At 35.9% G+C, this 24022-nt stretch overlaps 2 protein-coding genes across 4 annotated transcripts; both read right to left on the reverse strand.

The window, feature by feature from the left end:
* Positions 1-674: 674 nt before the first annotated feature.
* Positions 675-15800, reverse strand: LOC100184924. 3 transcript variants are annotated; one of them, XM_026833611.1, is made up of 26 exons: positions 15639-15800; positions 13957-14121; positions 13447-13605; positions 8669-8811; positions 8451-8580; positions 8271-8376; positions 8014-8195; positions 7245-7387; positions 6540-6797; positions 6114-6261; positions 5853-5967; positions 5621-5793; positions 5345-5551; positions 5086-5277; positions 4659-4823; positions 4557-4605; positions 4365-4501; positions 4123-4296; positions 3414-4058; positions 3248-3300; positions 2269-2956; positions 2053-2212; positions 1521-1647; positions 1381-1470; positions 1275-1327; positions 675-1168 (listed from the first exon to the last, which is right to left on the reverse strand). In XM_026833611.1, the coding sequence occupies exons 1-26, from the start codon at positions 15700-15702 to the stop codon at positions 1108-1110; spliced, it is 4587 nt and encodes a 1528-aa protein (XP_026689412.1). In that variant the 5' UTR covers positions 15703-15800; the 3' UTR covers positions 675-1107. The 3 variants fall into 3 exon arrangements, with proteins under 3 accessions (XP_026689412.1, XP_018666826.1, XP_026689413.1); XM_018811281.2 differs by having other exon boundaries at positions 5345-5554; XM_026833612.1 differs by lacking the exons at positions 13447-13605; positions 13957-14121; positions 15639-15800 and adding an exon at positions 9992-11203 and having other exon boundaries at positions 5345-5554.
* A 1186-nt stretch (positions 15801-16986) lies between these two features.
* On the reverse strand, positions 16987-18738 carry LOC108949332. Its single transcript, XM_018811282.2, has 2 exons — positions 18543-18738; positions 16987-18469 (listed from the first exon to the last, which is right to left on the reverse strand). The coding sequence occupies exon 2, from the start codon at positions 18464-18466 to the stop codon at positions 17156-17158; it is 1311 nt and encodes a 436-aa protein (XP_018666827.1). The 5' UTR covers positions 18467-18469; positions 18543-18738; the 3' UTR covers positions 16987-17155.
* Between the last annotated feature and the right edge of the window lie 5284 nt (positions 18739-24022).

Here is a 24022-nt window from a genome sequence, read left to right on the forward strand (position 1 = left end):
ACCAGTTTCTTTTTAAGTATCTGTTGTTAGTCTTCTGTCTACTCTATATTTATATAAGCACAGCGACACTCAATTTCATTCACTGACAAAGAACTGCTTTGAATTATTCTGTTTTAACAACTATAGCAGGCTGCAATAGTGTACGAAGTCGTATAACCAGCTATAGTTAAGCTCGATTTTATTAAAATGAACGATCGTTTTTAAATTTTGCCCTATAGTAATAAAGATTGTTATACTCTAGCTGTGACGGTTCGCACTCTCGCTTCGAGCCAACTAAATATATTCTGTGTTTACATAGCTAATATAAGCAGGTATCGCTTATGTACATATTGAGTAAACATGGCACCTCACCACAGCAAGCTATAACCGTGCACATATGAAGGACTCAATTCAGAGCTTTACCAACGGCAATGCATGAATCGATTTTTAATAAGTGTAATATTTGATTATATGGACGGGTCATGTTCCTCTCTCCGAAAGTATATATTTGCTCGCCAATGTGACACTTTATATTAAGGAATTATCGACGAACTATTTACACTAACAGTATTTCAGGATTACGTCACAGTTTAAAGAAAAAAATGTTTCTTTTCATTATTTTTCTTCACTTTGAATCTCCAGTCGCAGTGAACTACATGAGAGGCCGATATAAGTAGAGGGAAATAAATTATTAACATCAGTTGTATTGTGACACAACCCACCGCAAGTAAAGAAATAAACTGACAACTTCGTTTTAGTAAAGTTAAACAAACACTCAGTGTCTGACTTACTATATTCTCAGCACGTAGCTTTACAGTAAACTAACTATAGATGATTTTTAAATATTAAATTAGAGGTCTGTGTTTTAACTGCATTTGGAAGTCTTGTATTGTAGAATAAAATTCTACAGAAAAATTTATGTTTACGTAAAATTAACACTGAGTTCTTGGCGAAAGAGGATTAAAGATAAATAATTAAATAAACTTTAAAAACAACATATTCCCCAATTAAGATGAACTTATATTCGATTTAAGCAATACCTCAGCAACACAAGATATCAAAAATAATTGACTCTGATCTAATAAAGCTTAAGTTCTGCTTCAGTGCTTGGCACAGTTAAAACGATATTTAAAATTCATCTTGCTGTAGTCGACGAAAGTGAAGAAATTCCCGCTTTAGAATTGCACACCTAAACAGAAACGTTGTGAGTTGGAGTTATAAAGAGAATCTTTTTTATCAACGCGAAACAAAACAGTGTAAATACATTCTTTCTTTACATTCTTGAATTTTCTTACCTTCGTTCAATATCTTCTTTTTTCAAATCCTCTTCACGCATTTCTGAATCATTCTAAACAAAACGTTGGTTTGTTGCAGTATTACTAATAAAGTCAAAAAACAAACCTTTATTGCTTCATACGTGGCATCGACACCCATAGAAGAATCATCAGATTCTGCATTTACAGTAAACTTGCAGAGCTGGCGTCGTAATTCCTGCAAAAATATGATTTAGTTATCTTTATTAAACAAATGAAACAAATTACTTCTGAAACAGAAGTTGATGATTTGAGACTTTCAAAGTTCTTCAAAGCTTCCAGAATTTCTGATTCCATTGCGTATTCTGAATCCCATTCATAATTATCTTCCACAGAGGAGTTGTCCCGTCTTGACCTGGTTTAACTTTGTCATTACTCGTTTACCAAAATGTAGTCCAGAGATATATTTTTTGCCATTACTCGTTTACCAAAATGTAGTCCAGTTTATAATTGGGATACACATATGGTCTTAAACAAGTTTTACTATCAAAACAAATATATGGTCGTGGGGTAAGATGGGACACCTTTGCCACACAATGTCCAAATAACATGATCGTGTTTTAAACAATTAACAACGGCCTATAAAAGTCCTGAGGATACAGTTTTATAGTTATTTGAATGTTCTTTGTTTACTACCAAATGGAACGAGGAAATAGAATAAAAAGTTGTTCTATCTTTGCCCATCCATACTATACATAAACATTTAGTACCAGGTAATGTTTAAATGCACCACACAGTGTAAGCTTAGAGCGATACACACCTGTCAGAATTCCTTGCTCCCTTAGTTCCTGGTGATGAAAGTAAAGTATCTTGTGTGACGTAACCACTACTTGACGATTCACCATGGTTATGACGTGGGTGGGCGGTATTGGTACATTCATCGGCTCCACCTCCGAAAAACTTGCATTTTGCTTGTTCATCTGATAAAGGATGACGGATTGTAGTTGTCTAAAACTTTTGTGTATAATAATCTAACCTTTTAATGCATTGACAGACCGAACATCTCCGGTGGTAATGGTACTATCGCCATTGAACGAAGAATTACTGATCGTTGGACAATTATTTGAAGAAGTGGTTCCGCCCCGAAGGTCGGTTTGAAGACATGCGTCAATGCCAGAAACTGCAGTTTCCGGCGGTAAGTAAGAATTTATCGGCAGGGAAAGAGTTTTTAGTTTAGAAAGTCTACCAAGGCTTCCCCATTGGCATGTGCTCGTGTCAGTTTGAAGATCCTGCATTAGATTATAAGGCTTATTGATTTGATCCGGCGAACATGTTTTAGAAAGCTCGAAGTTTTGAGGGTGAGCTTTAAATTTACGCGGACTACACGACGACGATGAAGTTGGGGAAGAAACAGATTTGTCATTGTTTTCAACTCGTAAAGAATCAGGGATGTCGGCAAGGGATATCACTGTCGGTTTCGGGATGAAAGAAGTTGATATTTCAATACTAGGTTGCAAACTTTGATCCAACAGCTGTGGTGCTGTACCGGAAAACTTAGATCTCGTATTTCTTGGATGGGAGGATGTATTTATCTCGTCTGCCTCCTTCAACTTAAGTTGAGGAAATCCTCTTTCCCTTCTCCTTATCTCATGGGTGGGACTCAACAGCGCCTCAAGTGACGTACGGTGTTTCGGTGAGATGTCGCTCCTTTCTATCGATGGTCTCTGTATTGAAATATTGGGTAAAGTCACTAATGCATTTTTGCCTTTAAAAATTTAAAACGTTTCCAATTTCGTTCCGAAATGACGAATTCTGTTTCGAAAACGAATTTTTATTTTCAAATTTTCCTTCTCGAAACGATTTGTACAATATTTTTGTTCCCATTTTTTTTTAAATCGTTATTTGGGTATAGTTCGTAACAATTTAATTGTTTTTAACTGATGATCTACCGTTAATCACAGTTAACAAGTGCATTACACGCGGTAAATCCTAAATTATCATCAAATAATAAATACCTTTTGTCGCGAGAACGACGATTCCTCCGACTTCATTCCCATCTTATTTGATCCTTTCCAAAACAAACTGAACATGTTTTATTTTGTTATATCATCACAACAACTATCGACATGCTTGCGAACACTTAGTTACAATCATGCTTACAAATCAACACACAATACTCACCAACTTTTAAAGGATTCCTTAACAGTTCTTTAACGACTTGCTTCGTCAGACTCTTGATGTAACGAACCTCGATGTCACTGTTACTGCAGTCGATCTCTAGCGCTACGGAGCGGTCGTCCAAACTGTGGTTTTGATTCCACCGATGCGGTCTAGCACGCTCATAGTCACAACTGTAGCTGGCTCGAGTTCTTGGTCTTCTGTGTTGCAAGAGAAATTGTTCTTTGTTAAAAGATTGCTCCCTGAGTGGATTTTGATCATTGGGACGGTTTTTAATTGGAGATGAAGACAAAAGTGGAGTCTGGTGTGACGTAATATCACTGATGTCACAAAATCGACTTCCATATCCAGCTATTACAACGTCATCGATTTGTTGTTGGTGATCTCTTGAAATTACATTGTCATTGTCCTGACATAAGTTTGGATGTGGAGAGGTGACACCGTGGGGCGAGTCAAAGCCAACAACACCAAAAACAAGATCATCTTTAATTTGTGGTGACTCTTCGTGCCGTCTGTCTTCAAACGATATACGTCGTACAAAAGTTCTACTGCTTGTAGTTCCATTTAAATCAGGTACACATGAAGTTGATAAAGTTTCTTTGAGGTAATCGGGTACACCGGAAAATGGTCGACTTGGTAACGTGGCATCTACAGAACAATGTTTAGGTCATGCGGTTAAAACCAAAAGAAATATCATTTTAAAAACACTTACTCTTATTGTATTTTACTCCCAAAACCTTTCGCATATTCTCTTGTTGGGCGAATAAAACTTTGACAGCAGTTTCACGTCTGGTTCGAATGGAGTCATTATCTTTACTTCTTTGATTATGGTTCAAGCCACCAACATCTTGAGAAAACGATTGATGAAGCAAACAGTCTTCTAAATCTGTTTATATTGAAAAAATAATTAATTAAATATCCATCATTCACATAAGCGTGGTAACTTTTACTAACCTATGTTATTTTCAGAACTGAATACGGACCGGTTTTTCAAAACGTTAGTCTTGTAGGTTTGGTCCGAGGCAGCTGAAGTAAAACCATCAGTTCTTGTCAAGTGAAATTTCCGCTCCTTATCTTGTTTATCATCATAACTGCGCAAATAAATGATTACACCTGAAAACAAAATTTTGAAAGATATTAGTTTACCTTATTTGGTTTTCATCGGAGGAAGAAACATTACTTCTTGAAGGAGAACCTGAGATATATTAATGTGCTTTCATACTTTATGAATAAAATAACAATTCAAACCATTTGTTTTGTTTTCTCTTTGAAGTTTGCGTCGACGGTACAGCCAAGTGATCACCCCTACCAAGATGAGAATGGCCAGGATACAACCAAACACCCCACCTATGATGGAACCATCACCGGTTTTCACAAATTCTTTGTCAACATATAGTGGGTAGGTCGTTAAACCTGGGTGATAACATTTATATTGGTGGCAGTCGCATTAGGCTAATTAGATATAGTAGTGTGGGGAAAGACGGGACACCTTTAGCACATAACATCCAAACATCCTGATCGTGTTTGTAACAATTTAGGCTCGTGAGGAGAACAGTATTAAAATTCTTCAAATGTTCTTTGTTTACCACCAAATATGACGAGAAAATGGAATAGGAAGGTGTTCCATCTCACCCCACTCTACTATAATATTCTAATGTATGTTAATTAGTTTTACCCTTTGTGGATATGTTAAAAGGAACACTTGGTTCGCTATACTGGAATGAGGTAACAGCCATTATTTGTATTTCGTATATTTGATTCCGATACAGTTTGTTTGGTTCAATGACGTAAGATGAAACGTTGTTCGGTGCTATGTCTAATCGTTTCCACTCTGCAACCAAACTTCTTTTTCGTCGCACTTCTGAAACTATGGTATAAATGTAAATCAAGTTGTTCGTAATTTAATAAAATATAAAATAACAATGACAAGTAACCTCCGTTGGCAACCGGGATTGGCAAGGGTGTAGTGATTAAAATGGAGAGGTCTTCACCAATTCTCCTGTATTCTATTACGTAACCAATGACTGAAGAGACGTCGTTATATTCCCATTCTATAATAACTTTACCATCAGGTGTAGTTCGCGAAGCAAGATTTGATGGTCGAGCAATGAAAGCTGGCGTAGGGGAACTGCGTACGGTTGCTACTGAAACGAAAATATGCACCCGTGCGCTTAGCAGTCCATTTAACTAAAATATGTACAAATACATACCACTTGTCTTGACTGTTTTGGTTACACTAAATGGTCCCTTTCCAGCTTGATTAGACGGAATGACTGCCACTTCATACGTCGTTCCTGGAATCAAGTTTTGCAGTACAGCTTCATTCCTAGTGTTGGAAAATATTGTTCTCCATGTATGATTGCCCTGGTCCAAACGTTTATACCTTGGAAACAAAAATTGTGAAAAATAAAAACATATTTTTTAATATGGTTATTGTCTTACCATAACGTAAACACTTGAGTGTAACCACCGCTATACCCGGCGTTCCATTTTACTGAAACCGAAGTATCGCTTACCACCCATGTTGTTAAGTTACTGACGCCATGTGGTGTCGTATCTGTTTGAAATTAAATTATTACTAGGTGGCATTAAAATATATAAACAAAACAAAATAAAAAAATTATAAACATGAGAATTTATAACAGCGCGCCTTATTTGTAATCGGTATGGCTCAATTTATAAAACAAACTTAAATCAACTTACATGTAACAATTATCATAACATTAGTTGTTACATCACCGACTTGATTTGAAAGAACACATTGCCAAACACCATGATGTGATTTACGCAATGATAGAATACTTAGATTACCACCATCAACACAATATGTCGCTGGTACCTTGGATGATACCTGTATATAAATAAGTAAGGATATTATCCACAACAAACTTTCGTGTGTTATTTTATTCTTTTAAAGTTTTGACTCGTCTGTCCGCTAGGTGTAGCGACCACGCTTATTTTCTTTCAATTAAACTTAAACATGTTTTTACTTATTAGCGTGCTTTAACAACTGCAGTTTTGTCGCTATATCCTGTCTTTTCGTTTAAAATATTCCAAAATCTTTACCACCTTAGTCGAAGAGACGAATAAAAGTAATAGAATATTAAGTTTTGCTATGTAGGAAAATACCTTCCGCCAAGATATACTTGGTGTAGGATCAGCGATACCAGCACATGGGATCAGCAATTGTGAACCGACGCTTTGTTCATAAATTCCTTTTGGACGAATTGTAAACCTCGGAGGGTCCCTGATGACAACGTGTGTTGGTGGGGATTTACCTACAGTACCCACGATATTATAAGGTGTACATGTGTAACGACCGGCGTCACTTTGAATTACTGAGTGGATGATTAGACTTCCATTACCATCAGTTGACATTCTTGAATTCTGAAAAGTAATAAATTGTTTAAAACATTCGCATTTAAAACTTGTGAGGTATTGAATTTATGTCAATATTCATCGTTGACACTTTTAATTCAAATAAAAAGTAAGTGAGGTCGGGGAATGTTTAATAATTCAATAACTGAAGGTTTGGATGCGAAGTAATGCACGGAAAGATCATCCTGTCAACTCTTTTATCTTGATCAAGCGCAAATGCGAAATCGATACAAACGTTTGCTTGTGTTTCACCACTTGCTAAAGCACGTTCAGCAGAAGAATTCTTCACAAAGTGATTTAAGCGGCTGGATGGCATTGGTTAAAAAAGCCAGAAGTCAAAACAACACATATACTCGTGTCCGTTGCACAGACACTATACAGAAAAAATACACATTACAAAACATTGTTTTAAGACCAGAAAATCGATGAAAACAGAAGGCATAGATAATATTTCACCTGCTGAATGCGTATTACGAAATTATCTTTTTCCCAGATTATTCTGTTCACTTGTGGTTCAGCTAATGTAGGGCAGAACAACTTGACTGGCAGGGAAATACCCGCATATACTATCGATGGCATGTGTGTCACGCGTGCACGAACTAAAAAAATGGTGTTAATTTTTAATGTAAGTCTTAATGTTAGTTTAAACTGTAGTTTTTACTGTACAAAAATATCTAGTTAAACAGTTCAACAACGACGTCTACTTAACAACCAAATAACTTTTGGGTCGTTTCTTTTAATCCAAGATTTTGTGCAGTGGGCAGGTATATGATTGGACAACTTTATATTTTTAAGTGATTAAAACCAATAGTCAAATGCCAGGCACCTGGAAGGTTGCAGCATGTATGTAGCCAGTATACAAAAGATATAGTAGGGTGAGGGAAGATGGGACACCTTTTCAATCTATTTTCTCCTCCAATTTGGTAGTAAACAAACATTCAACGATTTTTTATAAAACTGTATCCTCACGGCTCCCATAGACCGTTGTTAACTGTTTAAAACACGATCAGAATATTTATTTATTATGGGTCAAAGGTGTCCCATCTTCCCCCACCCTACTATACATTAAAACTCCCTTAAAAGATACATTTAAGTTCAATGCCTGTCATTGATAATAGTATGTGCTCACGTTTTATTTAAAGATTGCAGCTGAATAATGGGTAAGCCGTAAATGAATAGAATGACAGTTGAGTTAAGCATGATTGAAATGCTGCGAATATCTTACATTCCACTCGAAGACTTGCAGAAGATGTGATCGGTGAACCGTAACCGTTGGTTGCTTCACACGTGACCGTACCCTTGTCTGTCAATATGACGTCATATATGTATAAAGTGTGGTCGTCCAACACGTTGTATCTACCACGAAGGTTCTCAGAAGATGTAACAGGTGTACCATTGTGATACCACCTAGAATACGAGGTATTTTGGGTTCTGGGCGTTTCATCGACTTAAGTACTGCAAGCTAGTTGGAATTATACTTACTTGTACGATATCGCTGATGGATAACCTTTGGCTTCACACGAGAACAAAGCTGTTCCCGCTTCTTTTGGCGTAAAATCTTGAGGTAATTTGGTAAAAACGGGAGGTGCTGAAATAAATCGAGAGTGATATTTTTTTCTAAATTGTAGCAAACATTTTATATGACTGGTGACATGAATTCACCTGAGACATATACCACAGTTGTGTGCTGGACCTGACCTTGTACACTTTGGGCACGACACGTATACCGTCCACTGTGAGAACGACGTAGTTTCGGTATATGAAGCTCCCCTTCGTTTAACTTTATACCATTCTGAAATAATGGTTTTAGCATTTAGCTATATCAATTTGGTGTATTGAACTTTTGTGAAGGAGTTATAATAGTTTAAAACCAAATTTACCTGCCCATCTCGAATGGACCAGTCATCTTTCGTCCACGTAATAACAGGTTGTGGTACTCCACTCGCTAAGCATCTTAACAGTAGGGAGCTCCCTTCCTTGCCCTGCTCAGTGGGTGGTGGGGTGACCACAAGCGTGGGAGGAGCTGAAAAGTACTTTGCATCAAATTACATGAGCTTCAAATATCTATGTAACGTAGCGCACAAAAAATGGATCGATGGTGTCCCTTCGGGTATCGCAGGCAAATACGATGCTTTAAATTTATCATTGCTTTGCTTCGACTCATCAATAATATTAATAACTTAAGTCCAACATCGTTATGGGATTTGTTTAATAGCATCGATCGTACGAGAAGTTATTGCATTTATACTTCCGTTGTAGGTCGCCCGGTGTTCAATTTGAATGCCACTATTTGTAAAAGTTCTATATTTTTGCTATAGTGTCTAATACATTTAACGATTCATAAAGCAGACACAGATAAGTTTTAGTGCTTGCTGCACTTCGTCAACTTGACGTTTGAAAATTTTCCCCCAATCACCGATGCAGGCAATGAACCGTGACTCATGTTGCCATGGAAACAAGTTTGAATGTGTTTACTGCATTCTAATTGGGCGATGGAAGATAAGAAAGTGAGTGGCTTCCATATAAGCGGTTCAACCACCGACATGTTGATCAATCGTCGTTTTAAATGACGCTTAATTAATCAACGTAAATACCGAAGCAAGCGGATTAGTTTAAATTAACTACAATCATAAGGTTTCAATAAAATCTCAAGCTTCATATCATGTAAGAAGTTAATCCGGGCAGAAACGAAATCCCGTAATCGGATTCCATTATATTTCAAATCATTTTCAACGCCATTCGACCACACATACGCGATGTCTTAGTGTTTTGTGTACTGATACGATCTATATATTCGCGTCAGTAATCAATCGGTTATTTAAATGTATTTGACAACTGAATGATTGCACAATTGCAAAAAAAACAACTTACCATCTTTTTACAATTTTAACAAGTTTTTAACTAAACCAAAGCAGCCAATAGCCAATGTTTTAAAATAAGTTAAACTAAAATCGTATGTCACCATGCTATTGTTTTCCGCACTTGTACCATCTTTCGATACTGTATTTCGAAGTCATTAATATTTTATATCGCTAGATTAAGTTGAATTTTAGGACTTATTGAGTTGCAAATTGCATTAGCAACCCTTGTAATACAATGATACTACAATAATATATAAAAAAACGTTTGTTTCTGTTTTTACAATGAAATTTGTGGTAATACATGTAACAAATTACTTTAATTAAATTAAAAGTAAGCATCACCTCCGTTGAGACCTGCACGGGCACCGCGAATGATTAGATTTACGACTATGACGTAAGCAATAGTCGTGTTCAACCATGCTGTACATTGACTCTTTGCCCGACAGCTTGTTGCATTTATCTTTGAAGAATACAACATTCTTGCGAAACTTTCATAATCTTAGCAACGTTATATCCAACTCCACGGTGTTGTAGAGAACTTTAAACCTAACTGCATTACAATCTTTAAAATAAATGGTAATAACTATATACGCTACGGAACTATATATACGGCTACAGTACATAATCTGTCAGAATCTGCTACACTACTTGTTCGACCTTGCTTCGGCTGGAAAGAAGTCGATCTATATAGGTGGGGCAGCTACCATCCAGACATCGTTGCGGTTATTTTTTCTGCAAATATGGCTCAATATCTTTGAGAGACAAGTGATAGCTATACTAAGCGCGCAAGGATCGAACAGAGAACGATCGACGTTATTGAACTGGCCAATTATTGTTGGCACATTGATTATACTAGCTCATGAAAAAAATGGGAACGAAATTATCGCAATAAAATATATAGCAAGCAGGTGCGTGTTAACATGATCGGTGAAAAATTGACCAAAGTTACAAATCCACACATTCAATTTTTACTCAGACAACAAATCGACGAATAAATTTGAGGAGTTATATTAAAACGTCGATACTCAAATTAATCTTCATTTATACTGTACGTCAGAAGAGGCAAATCTTATATTTGCAAATGGCATTGCTGTGTTTTATTAAATGATCGCAAAGCAAGTGGTAATGAATAAAATTTACCGGCGCCCCAGGGTGTGCAACGTCACAACATTCCTTCCCCTAAACCTACAGTTAAGATCTCACTTCCGATTCAAATACAAAATATATAAAACAATCTTTCAACGCCGGCTGCGCTCTTACTTTACGCCAGTAGCAACACATATACTCCTCAGAGCGAACACCCACTTAGTCGTTGTACGTTTATAAATAAGTTATAAGACTTCTGCAACTGCAACTACGTATGTTAGAAGCCATAACTGCCAAGACTAGTTGCAACTGCTTTTACTGGCGGTCAATGCTAATTTATTTAAACGCCTGCACTTAATCCTGGATCCTGCGCTGTAATTCACTCGATGAAAAGGATAGGCAGCAAGAATATCGACTGCCCGGGCGCTGCCACGACGCTAATTAAAGATTGCACTATCTGACAATGCACTTTTTAGGTACATAAATCGAGCACACTAAGCAATTAAGACTAGCATTGGTAATACACTTTATGGCCATGTTTAATCTAGAGTTTTTTATAGACCACAAACCAATAAAATACTAAAAAAGGTGACGTACAAATAATTAAACAACTACTGACGTAAATTAACCGCCTGTAGAAAAAAGTTTGCATACGTATAAATAGTTGAATTTTGTATGCAAGTAACCTCGAATTTGACCCCATATGTCATTAACCAAGTAGAACAAAAAAGTATTTTAAAATGACGAAATTTATCCCCACATGTTAATAATCAACGTACCGTAATCAACGTACAGCTTCTGCATATATACGTATATACGAGTATATTGCTCTGTGGCGCCTCCTACTAAAAACGTTCTACTTTTTAGCCTTTCCAACAGAGGGCGCTATGGTTGCACTTACAAGTAAAAACCGAACCTTTCCGAATAAAAACGACGTAAAAACAGTGGTTCGTTCGAACGCTCCAAATATAACCAAATGCAGCCTAAAACCACTTGCTAACAAAGCTTTGGTTTTAAGACACCAAGAAACAATCCTACATATTTTGAAACTACTTCTTATATTTAGAAAACGGCGCAATTTGAAACGTTGACAAAGAAGAAACGACGTTTTTGGTACGGATTATCAATTTAAACATGCAAAACTAGCAAATATTTGATGTTTAGAATATGTAGACCTGACGAGGTAAAATGTACATAATTACTGGGTTGTTACAACTGAAAACATACACAGCGAGGTAAAGGCAACATAATAGTTATCATTTAATATATCAAGGTTGAGTTATGTGCCAAGTACTTTTCTAGTAGTGTGGGGTATGTCCTGATCGTGTTTTGAACAACAATTACCAACGGTCTATATGGGAGTCGTGGGGATATGGTTTTATAATTCTTTAAATGTTCTTTGTTTACTACCAAATTGGGAGAGAAAATTGAATGAAAATGTGTCCCATCTTCCCCCGTCCTACCATATCATAATTTTAGAGTTGGACTTAAAAATTTGGCGGTGTTACTTCAGATATTTTATAAAGTAAAGCTTATAGCCTACACCTTGTTTAACACACTCAACACTTTGGTGCTACAGGAATTGCAGCAAACGTGCACATATCACCCACATCCCAATAACACTGAGTGAACAATCAAAATCACCGAAGAGAAATCGATAACACGGAAGACATCATGACGATTGCTCGCCGTCTGTCGTTTTACTTATTTTTTACTAAATCAAATTTATTTTATAACAAAATTGTCATCAACGTTTTTGGTACAAGCTTTTGGGATTAGAAGCGAATGTACGGTATTTTGTTTTCAACATAATAACTACAAGCGTTTTACCTATACTGGACACTAATGGGTGTTTTCGGTTAAAAAATAAATTTTAGTTACAAGCATGACAGCTAGACGGTGAACCCCTTTAGCCACACGAATATATAGTAGGGTGGGGAAAGATGGGAAACTTTATTATTCTATTTTCACGTCACATTTGATGGTAAACATAGACAGTTCAAACTATTGTAAAATCGCATCCTCATGACACCCATATATAGACCGTTATTAATTGTTTAAAACACCATCAGGATATTATTTGGATATTCTGAGCTAAAGGTGCCCCATCTTCCTTCACCCTACTATATATGTGGAGGAATGAATAGGATAAAGAAATAAACTGGATTTTAACCGTGCAGCACTGCAAGTACGTGGCCACGTGGTTTATGAAATATGTATGTACATTCGCTCGACATAATCTCCAAATTAATTTCAATTATTGGACCACGTTCAATGTCATGCCCCATGTAAATAGGTTTATAGAAATAATTATTCGTGTAGCAAAATCTGCACATCGTTTCTCTCTGTTACATACACCAATGTAATATACACATACTTCTCTGTTTGAACTGGTAACCAAAAACTTTTCACAAATTTACAATATATAGACTAAGAGTTACAAACCACGTGGCACAAATTGTAAACGTTATATAGAACTCAATGCTGTCACCATTGTGGCTGTGTTTATGACCTTGAATAAAATAAAGGTTATGGCCTTAGTGACCGCTAGGTTGGAGCAATGTCCGTTAAGTGTCTTGCCCAAGGACACGTGCGCCAATCCGAATTGATATCGACGTCGAGCATCGAACCGCGTGTACGCTTTAAATACTGTGCAAGCGCCTAAACCAGTGGAGCTGGGACATGAAATATATTTACTTATACGTATGTACCTTCCACCACCAAACGAACAGTAACATCGTCTTCTTTCATTGGGAACTTTTCATTGAGAAATAGGACCCTGCATACATATATTCCAGCATCATCCGTTGTTACGTTGCGCATTAGAAGAGACGCATCTGGAATTGTTGAATTCTTGATCGAAATCCGTCCTTTAAATAACATCTCGTTCATCATCATAATTTTATCTCGTTCGAGATTATACACTTGTTTATTGTTATGGTAAAGTTATTTATTACTACGCATTATAGTAAAACAGGTAATATAGTTTGCCTTACGGTAAATGTGCATGTAAAGGTGTAAACAACTTATGAAATCATTCTATTCGATTTGTGATATAGTCTAGTGGGGAAAGATAGGACACCCTCTCATTCTATTATCTCGTCCCCTATTTTAACGGCTCTTATATACCGTTGTTAATTGTTTATTACACAATAAGAATATTTGAATATTATTTGCCAAAGGTGTCCCTTCCTACTCCGCAGTAAAAACGTTTTATTTACCTCCATATGCGGAGCTGACTTGCGCACGACCTTTCCATATTTTCATCATGATTGGGATATTTTCACCGTGACGTAACCATTCGATGACGTAGGGTGAGAACATTTGGGAATCGTGGGTAACATCACAAGGAAGTATAATGGTTTCACCTTGATTGCATTTCACCTCTAAATTAAACAGATTAAGTAAATCATTTTTAGAAATGCTTTTTCTGTAATTTTGGTTGTTTTTATGGACTATAGTATATTGAGAGATTATCATGTTACCGTGATTATGAGATGTAGTTTAGTAAAGCTAAGTGCTACAGGAAATAGGTTGATTAAATCTGATTACAACGATCAATAACTGGCGTTGTAATCAGCGAGTTCCAGACGTGTGTTCCAACGTGAGCATGTCGAACAGACGAACGTGCGTTCAATTGGCAGTTTGCAGATTCCACTAAATCGCCACGAAATCAATTATAGGCTTTGACGTTTTTAACGGCGACCAATTAAACAAATGCAGAAAAGGGAAGAGAGAGCGAGAGAGGGGGCGAGTGGAAACAGGCGCAAATCAATATCAGCAATTCTGCCACATGCTAATCCGATTGTGGAACGCCTAAAACTAGAGTGAAAAACAAGACCGTGTGTTACCGCATAGTTAATTCTCAGTTATTTAACAAAATTGATTTGACAAAGTGTATTAAGGTCGACAGAATCAATATACGGTATTTCATTAAAAGCGTTAAAAATGCATAAAGTTAAAGATAACGATAAACTTATTTTGTGTGCGAGTTTAATTTGAAGTTGAATATTTAAACTGACAGAGGCAAAACGACAACGTACATTTCATACGTGTCACGATAAAACACCTAAAGGTTTCATTGATTTTCACTTGGGTAAATTGACTTAACGAAAACGGAAAATTTGGCTTGTTACGGCTCGCATTGACATTTCATTAGACCAAAGCAGTTTTAAATTGAATAAAATCACTAATAACTTTTATGTTCGTATATACAGAACGTTTTAAGGAGTGTTCCTCAGACGTCTGATCAATATGAGAGCTCACAATAATTAAATCTAAAAACCTAAACGGCCTGAAAGAGTTTTATTATTTATAAGCTGGGAGGTGACAAGTCACCTTTTGAGGAACAATACGATGTTAAGATTGCAAGAAACGAAAAATATTTCCTATACACGCTTGTAATACTTCTTGATCACAAGTGGTAAATGAACCACATATATTAGGGTGGTGAAAAATGAGACACCTTTTCGTTCTATTTTCTCGTCCCATTTGGTTGTAAACAAGTCATTCACAAAATTGTAAAACCGTATCCTCACGACTTCCATGGACCGTTGTTAATTGATTAAAACATCCGGGTATTTGGATATTGTGTGCTAAAGTTGTCCCATCTTACCCCACAGTACTATACAGACAAAGAAGCTTAAGTAGCACGTGGAAAAGTAACATCAATAAGCCAACAGTACGTCAATTGTTGTTTTTGCCTTCGCTAAAATTAAAAATCAAGGTATTTGTGTGCGCAACAATAAAGCGACGACTATCCAACCATAACGTGTGATACGCCTGTCGCTGAAGTGTAGTTTGGCAAAATCGGGGTTAAGAGTATAGTAGAGCAGTCGAGAGACATGAACGGAAAAACAATCAACACATAAATGTAACAACTGTATGAATCGGTTACACATACCTCCAATTAACTGCTTAGTGGTTACGATCACTAAGCAGCATGCAAGTAGTAGCAGCACGTACATATTGTCTCCCAGCTTCTATGCTGGACAAGCTCATGTTATTACCTCAATTCAGATTACAACAGCAGAGATAAACATACTTGTTAAATTATAAACTAAATGTAGAAACTACATCTGTTGGTAGTTTGGATAAGCTGGAATAACATAAAATATGGTTCTGCAAAAACATGTTTTCGTATTTCATTCCTACCTACAACCTATTAGAAACAGCGCGTTAAAACTGTTTGCTTAAATATATTCCAGTCATCGATATAATTAGCTTCCGGAGAATATAATAAGATTGAAAGCTTGGCGATGCTTCATCAACTGAATCTTTTTGGAAACAAATTATCGAAGTTCGATTGTTTTATTCGTGATTATTTTATCTCCCATTGCCACACCAATACCACAACGTGCACTATATTTTGTTTCGCCTGGCTAAACTAAGCTTAAAAACTTTCGGTTCTATCGCTCGACCAACACGTTGTCATGTTTTTGAAGCCAGCAACATCTGGTTTTGTGAGGAAGAGAAGCAATAGAAGAAGTATTGCTTCAATGTTGCATAGATTGAAAAAGAGAAATGTGAAAAAGTGGAGGGAGGGCAGAACAGAAGGCGTTCGACAATGCTGCGGATTCAATCAAAGAAACATGCCAACTGCAAGACAAAATGATTAAAACCAAGTGAATACAAAGATCGAATATCGCAATTAACCGAAAGTAGTCTGAATCAGCTGCTGTTCGGTATTAAACCAGATTTTTAATTTAAAAACGAAACAAACATTGTAGATGTTAATGGCTAAAAAATATTTTTACACAAAACAATGTTTGTAAATGCCATGTTGTACGTCAATACTTAATACACCAACAAATACCTTTAATACGGTTTATTGCAACAACCAAACTTACGCGTGAAATATCCGAAATGTAATTCATAAATAGTAGTGTGGGGAAGATAGGACACATTTAGCACAGAATATCCAAATATCCTGATCATTTTAAACAATTAACATCGGTCTATCATAGTCGTAAGGATACAGTTTTTATAATTCTTTGAATGTTCTTAGTCTACTACCAAATGGGAATAGAAAATAGAATGAAAAGGTGTCCCATCTTCCCCCACCCTACTATATCCCCCCACCTATAACTACATTTGTTTAATTTATAAAGAAGTTAAATTTAATCTTCCATCCATCATTTATTTATTTGCGTGATTAATTGTTTCCGATCATTTCATTTTTCTATCCTCGTAAGCCCTGGCAGGTAACGGAATAAAATAAGACAAACCTAAATTTCTCATTGAGACAAAACTTAAGTTTATCACTCTACCGTTCTTTGTATTGTTATAGAAACTATTTAAGTATCATGAAGAAACAGCTGCATTTTAACAATGCAATATACGTATACGTTCTATGCATTTCAATTAAATACAAGGATCCACTCATTGTATTTACTATCGCCGTATGCATAATCGGAGCTTCTATTTTCTATTATACGACTCAGACAACGGTGGGAGGTATTTGTTGTACGTTTTGCGTCTAGTTTGTCGATTATCGTTTAAACCTTCCATCTCCTCTCGACTAAACAGTTCGTTTGAAGCTAACACAATCGGTTCGAGGACTACCCCCGGCGATGAATTACAGTTGTTTATCGGGGTCTTTAATAACTCTGCGTTTTCACTTGCATTTACAGGCCGTGGACGGGCCCGCTTCTTATGACGTCGGGGTGACGTAAAGATACCAAGTCTTGAGTCACAGGATTCATTAGCTGTACTCGTAGATAAATTCTGGTTACTAAAATGCTTCCTAGTTTTTTCTTCTTTATCGTTGCTGCGTAGGGTGGGCTGGTATGCTTCTTGATCATCCGACAGCATACTCATCGCATCCGAGAGTCCATCTGTGATACAACAATCTGATAACGATGAAGATGTATTTTGACGATTTCTTCTCGACCTTCTGATATTGTTCCCATTACAATTTAAAGGACTGTCATCCACACAACTGTATGCCAAGCCATTTTTAACGTTTAAATCCGTTAACGGTTCAGCTTTCTCAGTTAGTTTATTTAATTTACTTTTGTTTGTACTTCGAGGAACAGATAAAGTAGAGTTATCTTCAATAGATAAATTTCTAATAGGCGTCACGACAGTTGGCGGGTTTCTATTTCTTCTACGTTGACGACGTGTTGGCGTTGAAATTTTATTTTCAGAAGCCTGTTTGTTTTTGCTGTTTCTAGCGAGGTTAGAATCCGATAACAGAGGTTCCTTTTCTTTGGGTTTTGGTAATATAGGAATAATTGTGTTTTTTGAATTTGTCTCATTTGTTCCAATCGAAGATGTGGCAACATTGTATTCTTCAAGTTTGTGCCGTTCTGAACGTCGACGTTGGTTCGTCTTCCTTAAACTGTTGGTCTTTACAATATCGTCACATACCAGTTCATTGCTAAGTATGAATGTTGCATCGTAATCTCGAGTTCGTTTATTTCCTTCATTACACTCTGCTTTATCCAAGAAATCACAATTACGAGGATTGTTACTTAAAGTTACTGTGTTCTCTCTTGATATAGCAGGACGCGGTTTTGTCGGACGGTCATTTACTTCTATAGCTGGAAGCGGTTTCAGTGAATCAGTTTTCATGAGAGATATTTCAGAGTTATCATGAAGAGCATTCAAAAATTCCTGTGCTGACTTCGAAATGTCGTCAGTACCTGTAAGCCGTAGTCTTCTTCGTTTTAATGCAGCTACGCGAAGTTTTGGTGAAAGAAGACATTCTTCTGGGGGTGTTGCTGTCATATTCTGTTAATAACACAACTTTTATTCTAGAATTAAAGTAATGCAAAGCAATCTTGAAAACATTAGTTGTACTTACTTCTATTATTATCAAATTGCGCTTTTCGTGCACATATTATATGATGTGCATTCATTCAGATAATACATGCTTCGAGGTACTGATCGCAGTTTAAGCTACTAAATGCCTAATATTCCTTCCCTACAGATTAAATCGGTTGTGGTTTTAGTTGCTGCGCGTCCTGAACCTAAAGTAGCAAAACTAACGCTTAAAACCTACACAAAGTATAGGCTGATGGGGGCGAAGAGTCAATTTGGAAGCCATTAGATTCGAGATCAACTCAAATTTTCGACCGAGTCACGAAACCAAGTGCTCTTGAAAAGTCCTTCAACTAAGCGAGTTGTAGTAGCCGCTCAAACAACTAAAATAATAAAACGCTTTGCAACAGCGTAATCTGTGGGTGAATAATTATAAAGGTTCACTACTTAACGAAATAGTTAATAAAAATAATATAGTTTCGATATTCTTGTTTATTAGCTCTATTCTTGGTTGGGCCGATCACATAAAACGTACAAACGCCGATATAAAATACAGTATATATAGGGTAAACTGGGACGTTGTTTAAGTTAGGCCACTTTCTAAAATCCCCTTTTATTGCGAGTCCTTATTTTATAACAAACAATAACTAACACATAATATTTGACAGTATTCTCACGGTCCAACAAAAGCCCGCGGTAAAGCGATTCATATGTTTTAAGTATTATAAAACTCTTTGTTGCAAAAATAAACCTTTTTTTATCATAATACAGTAGGGTGGGGGGAGATGGGACACCTTTTAGATCTATTTTTCGGCTCATTTAGAGGTAAACAAAGGACATTTAAAGAATTATAAAACTATATCCTCACGATTTCCATAGACCTTCGTTAATTGTTTTAACACGATTAAGATATTTGGATATGATGTGTTAAAGGTGTCCCCTTTTTCCCCACACCACTATATAAATATAGATGAAAAAGCATAATACTAAGATGCGCATTTGAATTGCTCGCTACTAAATACTAAAACTTCTGAAATTTTGTATAGTTTGCGACTACCCTCAATCCAGTATCGTAGTTAATAAAATAGACTGAAATATTCAAACTCGCAAACTACAAAATTTTGGAAGTTTTAATATGATTTAGCAAGCAACCAAAATGAACATCTTATTATTATGCTTTATTGGCCAATTAAAAAGTTGTATTTGTTTAACACCTAATTTTAATAGTTATAACGCCAATAATCATCTTTGTCGCTCATTTCATAAGATCGTGAGAATACTGTCGAACAAAATTGTAAAATGTTTTCGTCTATCATTGAAGATTGAATGGGTATCGGTAAAGGAACATTTTTTCAAAAGGGCACGTTTTACACCCAAGTCTCGTCTTCACACACCCTACTATATATCAAGTTTGTGTGGTAAAGAAGTAGAGTCAGTTAACGGAAGGTTATAACTACAAGTTGCGAAATACTACTAATAAAATAAAGTTAAATTTGGTGTACCATCTTACCGCACTTTGTTGTTTTGCAGGTATTTACCACCAAATCCTCTTATAATTTTTTTTTTATTTAACGCCATCACAATTTTAAAATGTGAGTCCACGAGGTTCACCGAAACAGGGTGCATAAACCGTATTTAATGGTTAAAATTCCAATTACCATTAACGTTCAAATATTCTAGATCGGTAAGTTCAATATAACGTCAATCGTTAATGAAAAATATAAGCAAGATAATACAGCAATCTTAAACATATATATTGAATTTTGGCGATCACAGGCGGTATGAGGTTTATTCAAGCATGTGACCATATCTAGCAAAAAGGTTATTTTGTAGTGGCACACAGTTATCAGTAAAAGTGAATGCAACATAGTGCTGGAAAATGCAGCTACCATATACAGTTTTGTATGGAGAACATTGTGGCACAGTGTTTTGGTCAATGCCATAAACCAGACATTTCGAAAAACCACACTGCAGCTATATGTTACTATCGCAGCAACCGGCAAACTTAACATTGTAAGTAGTGTTGCTCCATGAATTCGTCCATGCCTCGTCGGGTTCATTTTTGTCTGTAATGCAACAGTTTAACTAGAACTGATCTAAAAAAATGATTTAAAAAACGAATAAACGTAAGTTTTAAATTAAAAACAGCTGCAGGCCATAATTTTATACAATTTGGTGTTTTTTTAAAAGTCCTAGTTTGACACTCGCTTTAACAATTTATGAATACCTGTTTGCTGTTTGGTAGTTTTATTTTAATTCTTCTTCTACAGGGGCCTTATTAAATCAGAGTAACACTGAACAAGTTAGTACAATCTGCTTAGAATCTTAGACCATTAACTAGCTTCTTAAACAGTCGAAACTTCAGGGCTATATACCTTGGTTTGCCGAGTATACAACTGTTTCTTTAAATATTATTGTGCAAATTAACGTTTTAACATCAGAACTAGTCACAAAATTATTCAGTTAATAATCACTATTGTTATTCATCAGAACAATATTCAATTACCATTATTCCGTAACATTTCTCAACTCGACATACAAAACCACATATATAACTGAACATATCCTTATTTAGAAATTATGACTATACCTCATTATATTTACGACACGTGGTTGGACGCGAACCACTGTTCTGGGGTAATAGAACGTCGCTACCACAAAAGTACTGTAAAAGCAGCTGATTTTTTACTCCGACGGGTTTTCTTTTGGCGTTTTTATAGTACTTTTAGGTTACATTTGAGCATTTCTATCAATGAACAAATTTTTGCTTGGTATGCCCCCTCAACTGAAGTGTTTAAGTTAAGTCGCAGAAGACGCCGAAATTTCGCCACGAAAAAATACCGGAATCTAAAATTTGTATATATAAGATAGATACGCTTTAATGCGATCAGAAGATACCAGCAAAGTTTCAAAAACAAAACAACTTCTTAAAAACGGGTGAAAGTGAACCACTGGAATACAAAAGTGCTGAGTCACTGTATAAGCTGGTGTAGCTATATCTGAAAGTTATAACATATAGTACTGTGGGGGAAGACGGGACACCTTTAGCTCGTAATATCCAAATACACTGATCGTGTTTTAAACAATTACCAACGGCCAATGGCAGTCGTAAGGATACGGTTTTATAATTCTTTGAATGTTCTTTGTTTACTACCAAGTGGGACGAGAAAATAGAATGAAAAGGTGGCCCATCTTTCCCCACCCTACTATAATAATAAAACCGTATTTCATAATTTTACAATGTAGCATAGCCAAATTTGAGACAAAAATATAAACCTTAAGATAGTGGGAAGATAAGAGTGAGAAACTAGCACCAAACCCTTTTCTCATGAGTCTCAGGTATTGTGAACTGTCGGTCATATTTTTCACACCACCCTTCGAGGTTTTCTATTTTAAAAACACACCCAAAGAGAAACAATCATGTACTAGGTTAGGGTAAGATTAGATAGTCTACGTTTTCCTTCTTTTTACTGTCCATAATTTAATATTAAGTATAAAATATTTACAAAATTATACAACCGTATCTTCACGACTTCCAAATATGGTTGTTAATTATCAAAAACACGATTAGAAAATATGGAATATAAGGTACTAATATCTCACACCACCATTACTACACTATTTTTCATGAAGCTCTACGTACATTGACAGCAACTATCCTATATGATCACCGCCATTATTTGTTAATGGCTCATATTAATATATAGTAGGGTGGGGGAAGATGGGACACTTTCTCAGACGAGACCTTTTTTAATTTTTATTTTACGGACCCCAATTTAATGATAATCAGGAAAATAAGGTAACAGAATTATTCGACAGTATTATCACGACTTCATAAAATGCCCGTCAAAGCTGATTACTGTTTTTAAATATTAAACAAAAATATGTAAAATAGAAACAGTATACTTTGAACAGGTAAAAAATGCGAAATAGTAAGGTGCTATTTTTTAATGCTCGCTAAACCATAGTAAAGCCGATGATTTTTTTTAGTTTGCGTGTGCAAACGGTTAAACTAGTTTCATAGCTTCATAAAACAATCTTGAATATTTCATACAGTTTGATTTTGTCTCATAAATCTCCCATCTTCCCCCACATTGTAGTTTTGTATGTTTTCATTGTCAAAATTCGAAAGGTTTGCTTTTAATTTATTACCCAAAAACCGTCATCTATTTTGATTTGGGAAATATTTGGCAAAATGTGCTTAAGTGTCCTATCTTCCCCCATTGTACTATATATAAAATAAACACAAAGCAGCGCTGAATGAACATCGGACTCTGGCCTTTAAAAATACGTCTCCAAACGGTAACCATTGGACTACCAACTACCCCACTTTAGACTTAAAACTACAACAATCGCACTTAGACCGAATATTTTGTTGTAGGAAACAATATATATTGTTGTAGGAAACAATGTTGGCGCCGAACAGATGACAATTAAAAACATTATTTCTAGTTGAATGGATGAATAAATGAATGTAAAAAGTAGACTATTGTAAGTATACAACTCAACAGCATAGAGTCACAGTGTTGTACAGTGGGTATTTACAGTTTACACATCTTTCATAGCTCTCCAATCATTTGTAACAATGCGTGCCAATTTATTACAGCTCGGTTCTCTTGTTTCTATAGAGGGCGCTGTTGAAAATAAGTAATGTGTTCTGTACTTCTGTTCGGTTCGGTGTACTGTGCGAGTATTGGAAGGTTTATCTTGTTTCTTGTTTCTGTTGTTTGCCATCAGAAAGAATATATCTAATTATTTTTTAAAAATGCCTTTAGAAGCTTAAGTAAAAATACGCTTAGACGCACTTGTAAACGCCGTTTTCTACATAAATTAAGACCAGCACATAAAAGAAATTCCAGAGAAACTTTTATGTACCAGTACCACTGCAGTTTCAATTAATTGTAGTTTGCTGGCGTTTTAGTTGTATAAAATTAATTAAACAATAAACGATGATGAACACTAGCACCCTAGTTTTTGTTTTACTTATGCAATAATAATGCTTTAACAAAGAAATTTGCGTCCTTAAGCTGGTTACTAGTAAAAATTTTAGTCTTAAATGTTCCTTGGGCCTCACGCCTCATTAATACCTACTGTATATGTCTTTGTAAAAAGTCTGTCATACTTGTTACAAATTAACCTTGAAAGTAAAAAGGTGCTGTGTCACAGTATTTCCCATGCGAGATGTCATAAATTGAACAAAGTTAAAATTATTTTGTCAAAACCCGAAACCTGTAAGAAAGAATATTATTAGTTGGAATTAAAAACAAAGTACTATCGTCAAGTCAGAGTTGTCTGTTAGATATGACTGTTTATGCAAATTTATTTTCGCTTAAATTCATCTTACTTTGTTATTTTCATTTTTTGCATTTTAAAGGTGGCTGTACTTGTACATAGTATCCGGCATGCGAATTCACCTGCGAAGTCGTATGCAAACCCATTACCCAGTTTGCATGCGGCAGCGAAATCCGGACAAAACAGACAAAACAAACGAATTTGGGATACTTTGTACAGCCACCTTAACCT

This window comes from Ciona intestinalis, chromosome 3 (genome assembly GCF_000224145.3).
Source record: "Ciona intestinalis chromosome 3, KH, whole genome shotgun sequence".
Classification (NCBI taxonomy): Eukaryota; Metazoa; Chordata; class Ascidiacea; order Phlebobranchia; family Cionidae; genus Ciona; species Ciona intestinalis.